This window comes from Syzygium oleosum, unplaced genomic scaffold (assembly GCF_021117445.2).
Source record: "Syzygium oleosum isolate NSW1041296 unplaced genomic scaffold, Sole_v2.1 Sole_v2.17, whole genome shotgun sequence".
Lineage (NCBI taxonomy): Eukaryota > Viridiplantae > Streptophyta > Magnoliopsida > Myrtales > Myrtaceae > Syzygium > Syzygium oleosum.
The window spans coordinates 3393367-3413538 of NW_026607501.1; the positions used below are offsets into that span (position 1 = coordinate 3393367).

Sequence of the window (20172 nt, forward strand, 5' to 3'; positions counted from 1 at the left end):
AGTTCCCGGTACATGAAATACTTTAGTAATGGTACGAATCGAGTAAAACACAAGCAACGCACTCGAAGTCACGAACTAGGTGTTCTCACTTTGCTTATTCCCTTGCATGTCGCTCAGTTCACGTGCAACTTAACCTCAGAAACCTAAACGTTCTATGTCTTTGATCAAACTCTGCATCGCTTCTTGTGTCCGACGTTTGCTATCCCGAAACGAACCTTATCATCCTAAGGTAAATAACACCGAAGGTATTCTCGTCACTGTCCGATCAGTGAATTCATAAGGACCCACCATCCTGAATTCTTGTCAATGGGGGACCCACATTTGTTGTTTTGGATTTCTCACCGAAAGGAAAAAATCGTAGTTTAGATTTCTTTTTGTCTTGGGCAATGACGAAGATGATCAGATGATGTAGAAACGCTAACGTTCAAGATTTCTTTCACCATCCTTGCTGTATAAATAAACACTCACTCTCCTTCACAAGGCAAAGCTAAACTCTTTACCTCTCTCTCTCTTGAGAGTGTTGAAGTGTGAAGATGGGTATCCAAGTGCCATTGATGTTGTTGTTGTTGTGGACGTTGTTGGGCCTCATGGCGAGGTCGACGATGGCGGAAGAGACGGTGATCCCCGAAACGATGCGTTTCGACACCGGCGGGCTGAGCCGGTCGGCCTTCCCAAAGAGCTTCGTCTGGGGGACTGCGACCTCGGCTTATCAAGTCGAAGGCATGGCCGACAAAGAAGGCCGCGGGCCTAGCATCTGGGACGTCTTCGTCAAAATTCCAGGTACTTCTTCCATCATTTCCATCTGTTGATGCTTCTCAAATTTCAAATCTTCTTTTATCAAGCGGTGATGACAGTTGAAGTAATGTAGTTTCACTACAAAGGCCATCGAACCTTGGTGTAATCAATGAGATACTACACACCACTAGGTAGCGGCCTAATGTTTATCTTCAACTGCGAGGTCACGAGTTCGAACCTGCTCACAGTAGCAGAGAACATGATACACATCACAGTTTCCTGGGTTTCTCATTTTGCTGTTGATGCTTGTCGTTGTCACGTTGATTATGGTGTTGAAGTGTGCTGGTCATGTGATGTGTACAGGAATTGTGGCCAATAATGCAACTGGGGAGGTTTCAGTGGACCAATATCACCGGTACAAGGTGATTGTTTCTTTCCTTGTCGCTATCTGTTTGTAAGGTTCTTATCAGACCGTGACTAAAAGAGCTAATGCATACATAGATGGGACAAAAAGATCCCTTTTTAAAGATAGTATGGTGTGTGAATGTAAGACAGAAGGAATCTATGATTTATATTGTGTCTCTTGTGGGCTGAAACAAAAGTTTTTTGTTCAGACATATATGGTGTCCTAATGTTTCTAAGCTTTGTTTGGTTTACATTGTATCTGTTGTTTATTATAGTTCTTATGTATGGTCCATTCATATATTTGCTTTGTGGACCTGCTTCTTGACAATTTCATGAGAAAAACGGTTTGTCAAACGTGATGTCTTAATAATCCAAGCTCTCTCCTAGCGTTGTTCTACCCATTCGGTATTGTACATAAAGAAAGATGAAATTGCTACATTAATTTTTTCCCACTTATGGATGTATCCAATATGTTTTCGGTACAAATCTATCCTGTCATGCTGTCACAGGGAGATATAAATCTCATGGCAAAGCTGAACTTCGACGCCTACCGCTTCTCGATTTCGTGGTCGAGGATTTTCCCTGGTAATAGCAAATTTCTTGTTCCTATTGCTTTGGAGCTGACCCGGCCAAACAAGTAGTTGGTGTAACACGTGATGTTCGACATAATGCAGATGGAACCGGGAAGGTGAATTGGAAGGGAGTTGCTTACTACAACAGGTTGATCAACTACATGCTTAAGAAAGGTAGATTGATAAATGAATCCGAAAAAGAGTTCAAAAATCTGTCTCGATTTCACAATATCGATTACTAAGACAATCGTGGTATGTTATGCTAAGCTGTGAAATGAGCACATATATGAGCCAAGGGACTATCTCTTTGCAGGCATCACACCATACGCAAATCTGTATCACTATGATCTTCCAGAGGCTTTAGAGAAGAAGTATATGGGACTGTTGAGTCCTAATGTAGTGTAAGTATTATCAGGGGCACCGTATCCAACTTGATGAACAAAGGATGTTTAGCTACATTAGGATTTGATTAGGGCTACATTGACCATGCAGGAAAGATTTTGCCGATTACGCCGATTTTTGTTTCAAGACATTCGGCGATAGAGTGAAGAACTGGATGACTTTCAATGAGCCGAGAGTGGTGGCTGCTCTCGGATACGATAACGGGTTATTCGCTCCCGGGAGGTGCTCGAAAGCCTATGGGAACTGCACAGCTGGAAACTCAGGAACAGAGCCATACATCGCGGCCCATCATTTGATCCTGTCTCATGCCGCAGCGGTTCAGAGATATAGAGAAAATTACCAAGTATGGATACGATTTCATCTATGTTCTTTTCGCTATTAAGCTATTATTGGCCAAGGAGTAGCGTTTATCTGTATCTATTTGAGCTCGACTTTGTCTGAATGGTGAATGTGTGCGCATTTCAGGAGAAGCAAAAGGGAAGGATTGGTATTCTTTTGGATTTCGTTTGGTACGAGCCTCTTACCAGATCGAAGGCTGACAATTATGCAGCTCAAAGAGCTAGGGACTTTCATGTTGGATGGTAATAATGCCACTTGCATCTTAGAAGATCTTGTCAAAGTACTGCCGATCAATGTTGCTTAAACTGGATTTACCCTTTGGAATCATTTTGGTTGGGTGGATTCTGATCAAGAACTCTCAGCACATTTAATGTGCATTCAGAACTTGAGTTTTACATGGTTTGATAGCATTCCCCATTGAGGCAACCTGTATAAGTCATAGATTGCTAAAATTTAATGTCGCATCTTCTTTATGTAGGTTTATTCATCCTATTGTGTATGGGGAGTACCCGAGGACGATGCAAGAAATTGTTGGGGACAGGCTGCCAAAGTTCACAAAAGAAGATGTTAAGACGGTGAAGGGATCAATGGATTTTGTCGGTATTAACCAATACACAGCTTACTACATGTACGACCCCCACCAACCGAAAGCTAAAGTCCCAGGGTATCAGCAGGACTGGAACGCCGGATTTGCCTGTAAGATACTTGATTCTTTCATTATAGTTGAATAGCATGTACATTATACCTCATTGGGAGTGATTGTGTATTGAGAGAATATCTTCTTGAATTTTTTGCAGATAATAGACATGGAGTGCCTATTGGTCCAAGAGTAAGAACCACATTCACTCTGTTTGAATTATGGTCATGCTCTTTGTTTTATCCATTGATCTATGCAATTTACATGTGACCAACGGCGCATTGAAATCATTGCAGGCACATTCTTACTGGCTTTACAATGTACCCTGGGGTTTGTACAAAGCTCTGATGTACATCAAGGAGCATTACGGGAACCCCACCGTGATTCTGTCTGAAAACGGTACATCTCTGTGCAATAAGTATTTTAATCGTCTTCTAGCATGTAATTGTAGTACTTTAAATATTCTGCTGCTTATTTTACAATTTTAGGCATGGATGACCCGGGCAATGTCACGCTTTCTCAAGGACTGCACGACACCACGAGGATCAACTTCTACAAGGGCTACTTAACCCAACTGAAGAAGGCTGCTGATGAGGGAGCCAATGTAGTGGGCTACTTCGCATGGTCTTTGCTCGACAACTTCGAGTGGAGGTTGGGCTACACATCACGGTTCGGGATTGTCTATGTCGACTATACCAACCTCAAGAGATACCCGAAAATGTCGGCCTATTGGTTTAAGCAGCTGCTCACCAGAAAAAAGAACTGAGGTGACTCAAAGATGAGTTTTTATCCTTTGTTTAGAATTTAGAAGAGGATAAATGATGTCAATCATGAAGTGCTTGTCATCATGAATTGTAAGGTTCTGCTGTTTTCTTCGTACTTGGGTTCTATGTTTTGCTTTCTTTTAGTAGAAATAGGGTGCCAACCAATTTGACCTTAAGGCGGGTCAGTGTAATAAATGTCTCATGACAATGCTGATAATTTGCAAGTTTTTGAATCGAGAATCACTTGGTGAGTCACTCTAACTACTCCGCTGATAAACGTAAGTTTGGACAAGTAGCAACATTATGATTGTCCTACAGAATTTCTAACACAGGAAGGACAAAATATGAAGTTTGGTTAATGGATACTGGCATTGCACTGCACAAGAACGGTTGATTTCATGGAATGTTAAGCTTTTGCTCAAGGAAATGCAAAGGCAAATCTTCTGCGTGGCTATTGTAAATAGCTCACATTTGTTGCACACATGACAAATGCCATGTTCAATTTTCATTCATGCCATCTAGTAAGAGCTGATTGCAAGATGCCTTGGAATCTTCAAACGGTGTGCTCACAGAACATCATCTGCCTTCTCTAGATGCTCAAAATGGTAATAAATACCTTATCAGAAGGAAAGAGATGAACAATCAACTCTTGATGTGCGTGTGCACCAGTTCAAGAGTTGAGTCTAACTTTTAAACGCACTGGTTACCAATTAATCAGGATGTGCGAATGATTGGCATCTACTAATCAGTCAATCGCGAAGTTAACACGCACGGAGCAATGCCATTGGGCAGACGACTTGTAGGATAGTTTTAAGCTCATGAATGAAGGTCCCCTCAGACGTACTTACAGTAGAAAAGGAATCGAGAAAAGTAACCTTTACATGAGAAAAAACTTATGAACTAACTGAAATTCATTGGCAATTTCACTCCTTTATCCATAAAATTCTGGCTTCTACATTAACATTGCACTGTTGGTAATGGCTCTGCTCTGATCTATTCTGCTAGAGGATTCATGAGTAAAAATAAGTGAAGCAAAATTTACTGAAAAGCCTCGTGTCAAAATAGCTCAATTGGGGAAAAAGATTTTAATGTATCATACACGAGAAAAATAATTCAAAATACTAGTCCTGTTTTCTGAACCCTTGCAGTTACTTCTTTTCAATTTCTTTATCTGTGTAGCTAGCCTGTTTTCACTAGTGTTGCAGTTAGGAGTAGAAGTTACGCTCTCCTGAGATGCTAATGCATTGCACAAGATGCCTGAATTTCCCACCTCAGTCAATACAGAACATGGTTCAGTATCACCGTCCTTGAGATCAAAGCGAATTTGATTCCGCTTTCTTTTCATGTAATGGTTGTTTTCGGACATGTTTAATGAAACTTCATTGGAACTTGGAACTAGCAAATCCAATTCTTCGACGTCTATCAGAAGGGAAACTTCGTCTTCGCTTTTCACTGGACTTGAGTGAATTTTACCGACTTTTCTTATTTTGAAAGGATTGTTGTCAGGCATCTTAAAAGACATGCTTTCAGAAACCGCCACACTCCCCGCAGCTCTGGAGGTTTCTGGCGGTAGCATCAGTCTCGAAAGCGCAGCTGCTTCATTGCTAAACTTCCTTTCCTGTAAATTGAGCCCCTCCTTCATCACTGTACATGCCACAAACCAATTATGCAGTCATCATAGGTGAAAGTTGCATCACAATTGTGAACCAACAAGACAAGTATGAGAGACAAACATGCATTTCACGCATAATTTAAAAGGCTAAAGATGCTCAATCCTATATGGTAGATAATTGCTTGAATCAGGTAAGCACATGAATATATAAACAGATACACATTCTGCAAGTCCACCTGTGAAGTCTGCTTTCATATATTCATTTGAGATGTTGACGAAGAAGCAGTCTTTCTCTGCAGATAAAGCAGCAGTCTCATCTTGCCAATGTTGACGTGAAGCTGGTATGATGTCGATAGGCACATGGCATCCAGAAGTTTGACAATTATCAAATGCTTCCATGTTTGACGGGTCCACTCTTCCCTCCGCAATTGCAATAGCTATTGATGGAGGGATGTCTCTATTTTATGACCGATGGTTAAAGAGATTACAGTTTTTCCTTTTGTTTGATTAGTAAGAAAATTACATTTATTGGCACACTCTAATAGGGCTCATAGGTCTCACTGAACTTCCAAAAAGTTTTTAAGTAGGCTGTTCTTATCTTTTTATGAAACTGGAATGATTCTACAATCATATGCAAAAAGAGGATACGGTCCAAGGAAATCTAGCTCTCCATCTAGAGCCTCCAGGAGCTTTTCCGAAAGAGGTCTCAAGTGTCTGAGTTTCTTCGTGACGGTGTCATATCTGTATTGAGAGCAAACTAAGTTTACTTATGTACATGAAAAGGACTGCAATAATATACAGATAAATGAAGCTTAGTTGGGAGCTTCGCCTACATTCGAGCATGCTGGAATACCGCTGCTGCCTCGTGGAAATATTTGCAATAATGTTCAGGCATCTGATTTCCCTTTTCAAGCTTCAGAACTGATAACGCCTGTAAAAGAACAGCCCCTGTGGAGTTTAACCATAACTATTCTGGAAGCTTAAATATTTTGTCAGGGCTATTAGTTACAAATACATGCTTCAAACTTGATAATGTTGCACTCTTATGCTTACGATCATGTCAAGGACATGTTTTGCCTATTAGAACTACTTCTCTACATGCATTTTCGATTATATGGGCATTTGGAATTATGAGTATAAGTGAGCTATATTGCCATTTGAGAAGCAAAGAGAGAACTTACACGGTCCATGTTTCGATACTTGGAAACCAGAGAGTGAGCTTTCTTTATCCCTATCCCAGGAACAGATGGAAGGAAATCGCAGCCAGCTAAGACACACATACCTGCAAAGGGACATGAAGCATTTCCTTTTTCAAATTGATCCTCTTTATCGGGACTAAGTCTCATCCACATAGAAGCGTTGAGAATTAAAACTCTTGCTCACTTACATTTCTGGAAATTAAGAACTTTATTGGTTTTCGGAGATTATACCAGGCACAAAAATGCCCAACAAAAAATGGAAACGCAATCATCTCTTTGTAGTGCTAAACTTCAACTTCAAATTTTTATCTTGCCTTTAACGATATTGATACAATCTTAAATCCAAACTTGCCTGTAAATGGTAGTAACTCACCGGTAAATAATGCCATGTCGAAATTTCGAAAGGAAGGTGTACTAATTGTGGAATCGAAAACCTTCTGCAGCAACATCTCCTCACTGTTGCCGTACCTATCCATTTTAAATACAATCTGTTTGCAGGTGGTGCAGATGAAAGGAAAACAAGACCCGTTATTAAAAGATGAAGCCGCAGCAAGAATGATGGATATTTATTCACATTGTATGACTTTTCTGTAGAGTTTCTTACAGCTTGACAACCATATGCTACCAGATCGCTGTCTTCTGTGATAACAGCTGCAACTCCACCGTTCTCTGCTTCAAGACTTGAGAGATAAGCTAATTGTGCATCGGCCTCGTAAGGAGCTACTATGAATTCAATGTTTTCCGACTTCAATATCTAGAAACCCACCAATGGAGAGACTTGCAAGATTAGTAATAGAGGGTTCGGATCACTCATTTGTATTAGGTCTTTCCCAGATTCTGAACTTAAAAGCAATGAGAGCTTATGACAGATGATTAAGATGCATCAATAGTGTAGTAATCACGTACCTGAATCAATTGATGTGCCATGGACGGGGTAATACTCACTCCTCTCTGCAAAAGATAGTGTTTTTTTATGAGACCCAGCACCATTCAAATGAGCAAGAGGTTAAAACTTGACTGTGCAGGCGACAGACTACGTTCTTGCCTCTTAGGTGGATAAAGCATAAAATCTTTTCAGAAGCCCCTTCCAATCTATATGAAAGTTTAAACTAGCAGATGGAGTTACTGTTTGATACCTAATACTTTAACGCAAAGAACTTGCATCTTCTTAGACTAACAATTGCATTTCACAGCATCACATTCACATACGGTGGTTTGCATTGGCCCTTCTGTGCCACTCACTTTGCCAAAATGTACAATACCAAAGTTATAGCAGTTTCTTATGTAACAAAATTTCATTCAGATTGCCTGCTACTTTAAATGCATACTGAGTGTCTTGGCCTTGAGAATTGTATATTGATGATTGACGGAAGCATGACGAGTTCAATTGTACTTCTGTTGGCCAATCAAATAGCTGAAATGCCCAAATGACCTGCTTATTTCGAGCTATAGCGTATACAACGAATAATTGTATTGGGAAAGAAAGGAGAGGGCCGACTCACGATGAACTGCACTAATTGCACTTGACTATCCCTCATCACCAAATGCATTGTAGATAAAACTAGTTACAGGACAGCTAAGCAAAAAGTTGGGGCAACTCCTGATAAAACCACCCTAATCAAACCTTGCACCAGATCATCAATGAATGGATTGTCGGTACCTGGAAGAGCTCTGAGGCAGCTTGGACATCTCCCTCTTTAAACTTCTGCAGGGCCAGATTGCGATTAGCTTTCCTTCTCCTGAAGCACAACAGTCAACCCATCAACACATTTCACAATCTAACGGCCGCGTGAGCAAATCATATCAATCATCACCGTCAAAGCGAAAAATTCATAACCAAACATTCGAGTAAACCAAAGACCCGACCTCTGTCTCTCCTCCTCAGTGGCAGCTTTACACGGAATGCTCCCCCCATCAAACACAACCACGGGAGTCACTTCATAGTGGCGAAGCAGGTTGATTCGGTGCATGAAATAGTTCAAGTACTGCAACTTCTTGGCCCCATCCGTGTTGAGACAGAGCTCCATGCTGCACGAATAAGCTGGAAAAGAAAAAAGTTTTGATCTTTCAGCCGCCCCAACCATCCAATTGCCATGAACATGGCTCAAGAAATACACAAAATTCAAGAAAGTAAAACCAAATGGGCATTGGCAAAATCACACCGCACCTCCCTTGTGAAGCCATGAATAGGCATCAATACCCACCTGCAAAAGAAGAACCAAGAACAGAAAAAAAGGAACATCATTGACAACGGAACATGCGAAACCCATCGTCAAGAATCGGGTTTTCCGGATATTTACGCGCTCGCCAGCGAATTTCTTGATGTGGATCGGCTCGATGTAGCGCTTCATGAATCTGAGGAGACCCTTGATCCCCATTGCTCCTCCTCCTCCTCCAGATTTCGTTCGGGTTTCTTGATCTCGGAGTTCTTGTTTTTCCTCCTTATTACAGGCTGGTTTTCATCCGTTGACTCTTGCTTTTTTTGTTCTTTTTTTTTTTGGATTTTCCCAGGTTTCGTTTTCGCCGGGGGGCGGCAGCAGAGAAAATGGCGGGAAGGATAACGAATGTCGTCAAAAAAGAAATAATAAAAAAAAAGAAATGCTCTCGGGTTGAGGAACCGCGGCTGTCACGATCTTCGTTTGACCCGACAAATGACGAAGCGCCACGTGTTGCGGGGCCGAGCCTGGAGGTGAAAAGCGAAGCGCTTATTGGTCCGTGACTTAAAGGAGAGCTGAGTGGACAGGAGAAGACAGATTTTTCGGGTGCGAAAATCCGACGCCGTTTTACCGCGACTTGCGTTTAAATTTTTTTGAGCTGGGATTCGCGCCTCCTCTATCCGCCACTATTTTTAGAGCTTTTTTTTTTTTTAGCCATTATTGGGATGGGCAAGTTTTTCATATATAATTAATTACACCATCAAGTTTTTAGGGCCATCGAGGTGATCGGTTTCGAGAAAGTTTAAGGGCCTATTTGGCAACTGGCCAAATAGTAAAAATTTTTGTTCTTTTGTTCCCAGAATCAGTTTTGGAACAGAAATCCGTTTGTTAAATTTTTTGATTCTGAGCACAAATTCTTGCAAATTTGCGCCCAGAATCAGTTTTGGAGCAAAATCAAGAATAAAAAAAAAGTAGCTTCTTGATTCTAGAAACAAAAATGAGAATCAATTTTTTTTTCTTCTTCTTTTTCTTGATTTTTAATGTAGCTTCTAATGTCCAGCGCGAGGGCCACCCTCGCCGTATCTAGCGAGATTAAAATATTATTAATAATAAAATATTTTACCTGTCATGAACAAAAAAAAATTATTTTACCAACCATGGCCAGCGACTAGGTCATGAAAAAAAAATATTATTAATAAAAAAATATTTTATCGGCCGTGGCCAAAAAAAAGGAAAAAAATATTTTACCGGCCATGGCCAAAAAAAATAAAAAAAATATTTTCAATAAAAATATTTTTACCAGCCATGGCCAAAAAAAAGAAAAAATTATTATTAATAAAAAAAAATTTACCGGCCATGGTCAAAAATAATAAAAAAAAATTTTAATAAAAGTATTATTAATAAAGAAATTTTTTATCGGCCATGGCCAAGAAGGAGGAGAAGAAAAAAAGAAAAGAAAGAAATATTAAAATATTTAAAATGTTATTAAAATATTATTAATAAAAAGAAATTTTATGCCGTTATCAAACGCATTTCTGTTCTTTTACTATTTCAGGAATAGAAATTTTTGGCCGTTACCAAACACCTTCAAATGCTCAGAATCAGCTCCCGGGCACAGAATTAAAAAAAATCATTTCTGACCAGAATCTGTTCCCGGGCACAAAATGGTTGCCATGCGCAACCTAATTCTAGACTTGAAATTTGGAACTTATCTTGTCATGATCGGTTCCGAGTTTTAGGAATCGCTTATCGCGGAACCAACCCTGTTGGCCATGGAACCGACCTGAAACCAAACCATCTTATCGGTTTCGAAGTCAACTCGAACATCGGCCAGGGCCTTTTTTTTTAATTTTATCATATATATTATACATGTGCAAAACATGAAATAAATCTTTTTTTAATTTGACGATAACATGACAAACATATTCAATTTCAACAAATATTTTCTATTTAAAAAAAAAGAAGTAAAAGAAATTATTTAAGATTAGAAATAAATCGGTTCGAAACCAATTCGATTCTAACAAAAACCAGCCGATCCCGGTGAAATCGATTAGTTCAAGGTGTAGGACCTGGAACTGAACCGGGAACCGGACCGATCCCTTGTGAACCGGCCCGGTTGCTCACCCCTGTATTATTTGGGACTGGCGGGCCATCACACAATGTTGGGCCGGATGTGATTGAGGCCCAAACCATGAACAGATGGGCCCATCTTTCGGCCCGCTTTTCCTAAGTCGGCTCCGCACCCCTCCTCCTCCTCCTCCTCTTTCTTCAGCGACCAACATCCACCACCGTCGTCACACCGATCTCCGTTCACGTTCAAGCGCGAAGAAGCTTTCTTAAACCCACCCCCCCCCCCACCCAAATTTCCAAAACCCTCGCCCGCTCCCAAACTCTCCCCGCATCGATCGGCGCCTCCGCACGGCGGCGGCGAGGCTCCGCATCCTCCCGCCGAGCTCCGCCGCTTCCGCCCTAGGACCTCCGGGAATGTCGCACTGTCTCGGCCGCGGCGGCGGCGGCGGCGACGAGGACGACGACGAGGACGAGGAGGAGGTGTCGAGCGGCAGCGAGGGCGGCGACGCTTTGTTCGACGAGGACATGGAGGCCCTGAGGCGCGCCTGCGTCCTCGCCGGCGCGGACGCCGGCGGCCTCGGCTCGGCGGCGCCGGATTCCGACGGCGACGACGACGACGACGACGATCTCGGGCTGGTGAGGAGGTTGCAGGAGCGGTTCTCGGCGGACTTGGCGAATCCCCTGACGCTGAAGCCCCTGGCGTCCCTCCACCCGGCCGCCGCGGCGACGTCCGACGAGGACGAGGACGACTTCGAGACGCTCCGCGCGATTCAGAAGCGGTTCTGCGCATATGATCACAGTAAGTGTCCCGTCATGCGATGAGAATGTGGGTAGTGCTCTGCTGTTTGGATGAATGACGTCCTTTCGAGATGACGAATTGATACGAAGTGTTGAGTTTTTCTCCCGTAAAACCAATGTGTTTGGCGACTCTGAGAACTTATCAGTGCACAAAAAACTCTCATCACAATGCATGTCGCACTTTGGTTTGCACACTACGCAAATCAGCAGTTTTAGATGAAGTACGTAGATCAAAGTAGCTTCGAGTCTTCAACGTGATTAGATGATGCATATTCGCATTAATATGCTCGATGAAACCTTCAAGTTTGTTGTTCTTGCATTCTGTCTTGCGTTAAGAGGAGCATAATTCCTATTTTGCGGGTTTGGAAGATTCTGAAGTTCGTTTTTTTATGAGTGATTTGAATCTGTAGTGTATTCTTGTTTGCATTGAGCCAGTAGCATCTCGAGAACGTTCTTCCATTACCTATATATTACCTTCTAGATCGCTGACAGTGAATGTTCTGATCGATCTGGATTGTTGGGAAGAAAGCGCTCAGCTGTATGGGAAACACGAGAGCAGAACTCTTTGATTCGTTTTGTTGGGTTCAGTGTTTGTAAAGTGAAGAGAATTTGAAACTAATCTGCTGTTCTCTGCTGTTACGCTGATTTTTCCAGTTATGTTAAGATGCAAGTAAGTACATGGAATGGACTTGTCCTCATTAGATTGCGGAACATCCTGAATATCCGAACAACGAGGTTTCTGTGGCCATTGCAGACAGGGTACTGACCTGATTCCTCTAGCTGAGTTGCAAATCTCTAATAAAGTCAGAAGGTCTATAATTTAATTTAGATAGTGTGGACCTAAGATCTTTTTTATTTCTCTAATCATGCTTTAAGAAGATATCTGTATGCTTGTGCTCCTTTCCTTACAGTTAAAATATTATAAAACTGAACTTGAAGTACGATGGTTCGCATAATCTCATACTTTTAGAGGGTCTATTAATCTGCTTGCTGTAGTTAGGTAATGAGCTCAACGAGTTCTTTGTTGAGTAGGCCACTACGATTAGAAAAAGGTTCCGATCACACAACTTATAATTGTTGGCACAGGGAAATAAAAGTACGTCGGGCATGTTTATTTGCCCTTTGCTTTATAATCAACATTGTGGAGATAATAAGCTCTCTTTTTGATACAAAGACTCCTGATCGCCCTTTGCTAGGAGAATGTGGGCTTGAATCCCTTAGAAAGTGGAAGAGTTGCTAGGAAATGGAGATATCTACAAATTGTTGGTATATCTGTTTGTGCACATGCGCATTTATACATTGTTGATTTTATTCATCATCGAACCCTCTTAGAATCTCTGATCAGATCAGAAACTTCCGTTTCACATGTTTTTTCTGTGTTTTGTTTCTTATATCCATCTGACATGCAGGTAACACGGAGAACAGCAAGAATGGCTTATCTAGCGCTGGTAGCATGTCCAATGCTATGCCTGTAAATATCTTTGGTGGTTGTAAAGTTTTTCCAGATAATGAGGATACTCATGACAGCAGTCAGACATTGAATAAAGATGAGCACCAACCTTCTGCTTTCATAGAGTGGCACCCGCCAGCTCGAAAGCAGCAAGGGCTGGCCAAATATTCTTCCTTCCCAAAATCTGGCCAGATATTCGTTGAAGCCCTTAAGAAGAACAGGTCATGTCAGAAGCTTATTCGAAGTAAGTTAATTCAGATTGAAGCAAGAATCGAGGAGATCAAAAAGCTGAAGGAACGTGTCAAAATCCTTAAAGATTTTCAGGTTTCTTGCAGACAGAGAACTGGGAAGGCATTATCCCAGAAGAAGGACCCCCGTGTTCAACTTATATCAGCACGGAAGACTATTAAGGATTCAAAGGTACTGAGTTTCGTAATCTTGCTTTTTGACTGCTGAAGTGTTGTGAACTTGTGAGTGGATAGGATGTTTCTAATTAATGATCTTTAGCATTTTTCAACCTTAACTATTGCAGATGTAGTACTTTCAGTCCTAGGGAGCTGGTGAGATTGGTGGCATTGATGTTCTTAATTGTTTTGATAATTGTAGCTTTCTGCTCATTTGGCTACACTCTGATTCTGCAGGTCAACGATAAAAAGTTTTCTGCTATGTATTACGGGCCAGCTGAGCATTCCCATGTCTCTAGTTATAGAATGGCATTGACGAGATTTCCCCTTTCGCTTCAGCGAAGCAAATGGTCAGAGGTAGAGAAGGAAAATCTTGGAAAAGGAATAAAACAACAATTTCAAGAAACATTGCTTCAAATTAGCTTGGACCGATTCAGGTAAAATTGCTTATGTTTATGCCTTTTGTTATATGTCTGCACTTCTTTTGTCAATTGTTTCACAATCATTTGTTTTCATTCATGTTATAGATGAGTTCATTTTGGCATCAGCTGAACTATTCTGTTTATGGAAATACCCCTACACTTGGTTCCATTTTTGGATAGGTCTTTATAAACATCTATACCTAATGCATGGAATATTTGTTGGTAGAGTTGATATATATTGCCTCCAACAATTCTGCTATCAATGAAAACATTCTGATTTCCCCAACAACAAAAAAATTATGGAAGTATCTTTCTTTTGAACTATGGGAATAATGTTAGAATAACATAGGCTGCATCTTGGTGGTCAATAATGTTATTAAGTTCTTATGTTGTAGCATTGACTTGTAGAGTTGTTCTCTAACTGTAGATAGGATTGAGTACTATCTGGAAGTCCCATGAAGGAGTTTTTGGGTTTTTTCTTCTCTCTGGTACATCTAGCAATAACACTGCTTGTCTGATAGAATGTCATTCAGAAAAAGAATGTTGACGTTATGATAGGTAAAAGGCAACCGATGGTTCAAACTGATCTATTTCACCCAAATTTTTTGGATCATGGAAGGAAAAGCCCAAAAGGAAAATCATGCCTCAGGCAGTGTCGACAATGCCAAAAGACGACATGCCAAAAAGGAAAATCTTTTTGATGGTGGATGAAATTTTAAATGGCTTCCATAATTAGATATTAGAAATAAAGCTACCCTTGAACTGAGGAGATCAATTTTAGGTGTATATGGAAATACATTTTCTCGCCTGTCAAAAAGAGTATTTTCTTTCCTTCATTTTAGATATAAGCATTTAATCTCCGCAGTTATAACTTCTGTTTTTTCACTGTCTTTTTTAAGTTTATAGTTGATATTGTTTTTTCTGATTCCATTTGCTGACAGTGCTTCAGATGGAGACCAATATGGCTTCGAAGATATACTTTTATCAATTAGAGATCTTGATATCACTCCTGAAAGTATCAGAGAATTTTTGCCAAAGGTTAATTGGGATCAGTTGGCCTCCCTGTACATTCCGGGTAGATCTGGTGCTGAATGTGAGGCAAGGTAAGCAATTCATACGATCAAAACTTTTGTCATGCAGTTTTATTTGGATTTCTAGCATAGGTGGTTATTTTTGTCTGTTTGTTAGTTATACTCTGAATTCAGTAAAAGATAGTCGGCAGGTTTTGCTAATTCTGCATTTGAAAAAAGTTGGATCTGAGCCTGATTGAGATTGGGATTTGAAAAAAGAGTCCATAGGCATGGTAATGAAGTTAGGAAGAAATTGCACTAAAGCGTCAAGTTAAAAACCTTTAAACATCAAAGCTGAAGTTCTTTATTTTTTTATTTGGCCAACTCACACCTGGATTTCATAGTCACCACTTTTAGGAACACGATTGCTTCAGACAATTTTTTATTTAAATTAATTTATTTATCATTAAGGAAGAATTACGTCTATATAGACCATTCTGAAATTCTACACAAGTTGAAATGGGAAATGTGGATAACTTCTCTATTTAGAAAAGGAATTTATTAAAATTGCAATAGACAACTGATACTAATAGATGAGGACACAAACCAATCTTTGCAGGAGCATAAGTCTTGGCCTTACAAAACTTTAAGCAGATATGTTGCGCCGATGCTGTTAGGATTTGACTTGAGTCATGAATTATTGCAGAAATCCATCTTTACCAAACTTGGTCAATGTACCTTAAACTTGTTTTGTCTTGATGACTCTGTGCTATCTCTAATGGTGATACAGCTGATGACAGGTACAGGTTGAAAATATTTCACCTAGGAAAAATCAATCTGAATAACTCCTGTTATATGGGAAAAAAAAGGAGCCCCTCGATAGTATTAAGTATATTGGGTTGGTCCTTTTCTGCACTAGGTCTGTAAAATGATGTGGAGTTTGATTTATCTGATTCCGTTTGAATTTCTTTGCTAATTGTCTGCTGAGCACCTGTGTTACGCCATAAAGCTAGCCATGTAGATACACAATAATTAACTCAGTATGTAACACCTGTTAGAGAAAACTGTATATAACTTCAGAAACTGTTTGCCATTTAGCACTTGTAACCGGCATATCGGAACCTTTTAGAGACATGTGAAGCAATTTGAGAATCTTTCAGGGGGTCCACTATGCAGTGTGCATGACTGGTGATCAGTGACTTTATGTGGGACATTACAATGTTCTTTCCCTTGAGCCATGATGACTGTTGACAATTGGATTGTTTCTTTTGCTCATTTGCTCATATGAACTGCAGATGGTTGAATTGGGAAGACTCCTTGATCAATCACGGCAAATGGACAGTTGAAGAAGATAAGCATCTTTTGTTTTTCATCCAAGAAAAAGGGATAAATAATTGGTTTGAGGTAGCAGTATCTTTAGGGACAAAAAGAACGCCATTTCAATGCTTGGCCCGCTATCAAAGGAGCTTAAATCCTTGCATACTGAAAAGTGAGTGGACTCCTGATGAAGATGCTCAGCTTCGTGCTGCAGTGGAGATTTTTGGTGAGAGTGATTGGCAAGCTGTAGCTTCTGCTTTGGAAGGACGAACTGGAACTCAATGCTCCAATCGGTTAGTTTCTCATCCGTTTGATTTCTGAATTAATATTTGGTAAAGTATTTTCTGTGCCATAAAAAAATGGCTTGCATATCGAGGAGATTAATTACTCTCAAAATAATTGTCAAATTTTCCTTACCGTCTTATCTATTTGGGTTGACCCATGTCACTTTTATTCTATAGCGAGTTCTCAAATGAAGAGAGGATAATATGGCAAAGCTGCAGAGAAACTTAAGTGATAAAAAAGGATTATTTCAAAACTAAAATCTGACGATTCAGCTGAAATGATGGAAAAAAGGTGTCCTTGCTCGTGGTTATGAACATGGAGGGTGTTTATCCAAAAAAGTCTTCCCATTCAGAAACTGTGTTATTGTTGAGAGTTTTAGGTTTGTTTACTGGTTGTTTGCAGCATCACCACATTGCATGAATTTTCCCTACTTATAACCTTAAAGCTTCTTGCATACGTTCCTCTCATTTGAGAGCAATAGAGGCTGCTGGATAATTAGAACTGGCACTAGTCCAGAACATTACGGATGAGACCTCAAACTCATGTGGAATTGCTGTTGCTGGTATATTGTCGCTTGCAAGTTAATAAATATTGCTGTACCAACTTTGTCTGGCCGATACATTAGTGCACCTTCTCAACATTTTTGGACTGTTATGCCCTTTTGATATTGGGGCCCAATGTAATTTTTGTGAATATCTCTCCTTTTACATGTGCTTCTTTATGTAGTCTGAAATATTGCACTTCTTTCCAGCAATCAACTGATCCAAAGAACCGACATGTCTGTTTTATCTTCACCTGGCACGTTTCATCAGTGTTAAATGTCAGTGCCAGCAGTCATGCCACTCTATGTCCATCCCGATTTTCAGACTAGAAAATTGACTGGAAAAGTATCAACCATGTCAAGGAGATGATGCAAATTCTAATTATCAAGCCCCTTGAACCTGTTTGAATGGATTAGCATGCTTACAGCATTTGGAAGTGTATTATATTGGTTGTTTATATGTGAACATGAAACTTGCAGATGGAAGAAAACTCTCCATCCTGCTAGGCAAAGGGTTGGTAGGTGGACTGCAGATGAAGACAAACGTTTGAGAGTAGCTGTGAAGCTCTTTGGCCCCAAAAATTGGATGAAGATAGCTGATTTTGTTCCAGGTCGAACCCAAGTACAGTGTAGAGAAAGGTTTGTACAGATTTGACCTAATGTTACTTTAGATACCTTTGATATGACAGCATTTAAAAAACCTGTTTTCTGACTGCAGATGGGTCAATTGTTTAGATCCGTCTCTGAATTGGAACCGGTGGACACCAGAAGAGGATGCCATGTTGGAGACGGCAATAGCAGAACATGGATATTGCTGGTCTAAAATCGCAGCATGTTTGGCTCCTCGAACTGATAATCAGTGCAGAAGGTTTTTATACTTGTAGTTCTACGCATAATTATGTGGTTTTTGTGCAATTTATGCATATATCAGCTAAAGTTGACTTCCCTTTTGCCTTTGATGCTCCTTTCAATGAGTAGGAGATGGAAAGTTCTGTTTCCACATGAAGTACCTTTACTGCGGGAAGCTAGAAAAGTACAAAAGGCAGCTCTGGTAAGAAACTTTGTCGATCGAGAGTCGGAGCGCCCTGCGCTTGGTCCTGGTGATTTCCTCCCACTACCCATGACGAGTTGTGTATCTGACCCAGATTCTCTAAATCCCTCAATGAAACAGAAGACAGGATTGAGGTAATTGGATGACCATTTTCTAAGTTGGCCTTCATTGCATCCCAGAGACAACTGCAAGACAAAATCTTTTTATTCTTTGAAAAGTTTTTGTCGGCCTCATTCTCTTGAAGATAAAACTGAACGTCCCTTGTCAAAGTCAGTATTCTTAGTTTTAGTCTGTTATTTTCTCCTCCCTGCAGTGTTTTAGTGGAGGTGGGGTCCAGGAGGAAAAGAAAAGCAAATCAATCAAATGCTGTGCAAGTGTCAAGAAGTAGTTGCAATGAGGTTGATTATGATGAATTGGCTGAGAATGGCTCCTCAAAGAAGACACGAGTGACAAAACCATGCTCAGGAAAGAGTAGGCGTCGAAAGCAACATAAAGATCATACGTCACAGCCCGTTTCAACAACATCAGTGGTATCGAATGGTGAAATCAGGGAAGTGAATGGTCTTTCTGGCATAGCAGAACAAGGGAAAAGCTCTCCTCGGTAAATTTTTTGTTTTTCATTTCCTCAAAACGGATATTTAACTTGACAACCATATATCTATGTGAGCAATACATGTGTGCACCCTATTGCACATGTGTCCATTGAACATCACAGTTGTTCTTCTTTATCTAACTTTTGGTTTTATGTATCCTCTCCCTGCAGTGTTCAGAAGAAGGTGGATCCCAAGAAACCCCAATTTAACTCTGGTCTAGTTGTGGAAAAGGCCAGTTGCAACAATGATGAGACAGTGGCAAAACACGGTTCACTTTTAAGGAACAAGAAGGTCACAAAACTGCATTTAAATGGGGGTAGACCAAATGGACATGCAACCGATCATTCATCATGTCAGCTGGATCTGACGTCGCTAGTCATGGCCAACGGTGAAAATCGTCAAGTGCAAGGGGTGTCTGATTTTAGACGAAAACAGAAAATTGTTACTTGGTAATTATGGATCTTTTGTTCATTCAAAGTGCGGTTCATAGAGAAAAATGATCATACAAAATAGACATTGCCAAAATTTCTGGAGTACCTTTTTTTCTTTGTCAGTATCTATAGTTTTTCTCGCTGTAACTGTGGATTGACTCGTCCTTTCTTTATGCAGTGACCAGGGAGTAGGGAAGAAGAGACCAAGAGTTGACAGTCAACTTGATTTGGAGCAAGCTGTGGAAATAATTAGTTGCAATGAGAATGAGAGACTGACTAGAGATAATACTGTTCGCAAGAAGAGAAAGTTATCAAATGCACGTCTAAGAAAGGACGACCATAATGAACACTCAAATGATCAGCGATCATCTCGGCCAGATTCATCATCATCATTGACAATAAAGGGCAAAAACATTGAAGCACACGACACGTCTAATATGACAGAAAAGGAGAAGAATATCCTTTCTCGGTAAATCTTCTTGACTTAGTTCCACTTAAGTAGGGACTGGCTCTCTCTACATATGTCTTTGGTAACTCCTCTCACTACGCATCTTAGTCTAATTTGTGGATTTGGTAAATATTGCTCCTTGTAGTGCTCAGAAGAATTTGAGACCCAAGAAGACAAGAAAAGATGGCCATTCTCACGTGAACCATGATGAAGTGGTGGAAGATGTCTCTGTGGAATTGATTGCTTCAGAGGAAAATGGAAATTATAAGACGTATAAAAGACGAAAGAGAAATGTTGGTCCTCCTGAAAGATGCCACTCTAATTCTGAATGTGTTCCTGCTTTGGAAGAGAAACTCGACAGGTCACGATCAGCATTAATTTCTTGTGAGAAAGATGGGCGTGAACAGCTAATGACTGGGAATGAATCCGTTTCCCAGCATGCTCCAGATACAGATGATGGCGACATCACACTTGCTAGCTTGCTTATCAAGAAACAGAAGACGAAAGACGTTCTTACATCGAGCGAAGGAA

The 20172-nt window shown here is 40.4% G+C and overlaps 3 protein-coding genes across 3 annotated transcripts; 2 read left to right on the forward strand and 1 right to left on the reverse strand.

Moving 5' to 3' along the window:
* Nucleotides 1-391: 391 nt before the first annotated feature.
* LOC115676607 (beta-glucosidase 44-like) lies at nt 392-4109 on the forward strand. Its single transcript, XM_030599551.2, has 11 exons — nt 392-780; nt 1099-1157; nt 1650-1725; nt 1815-1886; nt 2026-2113; nt 2205-2457; nt 2580-2695; nt 2932-3149; nt 3251-3282; nt 3387-3489; nt 3579-4109. The coding sequence occupies exons 1-11, from the start codon at nt 534-536 to the stop codon at nt 3854-3856; spliced, it is 1542 nt and encodes a 513-aa protein (XP_030455411.1). The 5' UTR covers nt 392-533; the 3' UTR covers nt 3857-4109.
* Nucleotides 4110-4891: 782 nt separating this feature from the next.
* On the reverse strand, nt 4892-9143 carry LOC115676606 (exonuclease 1). Its single transcript, XM_030599550.2, has 12 exons — nt 8966-9143; nt 8833-8869; nt 8532-8706; nt 8326-8404; nt 7572-7616; nt 7270-7419; nt 7039-7153; nt 6648-6748; nt 6300-6397; nt 6115-6207; nt 5703-5923; nt 4892-5498 (listed from the first exon to the last, which is right to left on the reverse strand). Exons 1-12 carry the CDS (start codon nt 9041-9043, stop codon nt 4948-4950), a joined length of 1743 nt encoding a protein of 580 aa, XP_030455410.1. The 5' UTR covers nt 9044-9143; the 3' UTR covers nt 4892-4947.
* A 1955-nt stretch (nt 9144-11098) lies between these two features.
* On the forward strand, nt 11099-19641 carry LOC115676605 (uncharacterized). The gene is given in 12 exon segments (XM_030599548.2): nt 11099-11690; nt 13099-13559; nt 13781-13980; nt 14907-15068; nt 16271-16585; nt 17599-17757; nt 17837-17986; nt 18097-18303; nt 18483-18770; nt 18933-19211; nt 19372-19492; nt 19494-19641. Coding segments are annotated over 12 exon segments (2754 nt in total). The 5' UTR covers nt 11099-11305; the 3' UTR covers nt 19521-19641.
* Nucleotides 19642-20172: the final 531 nt, after the last annotated feature.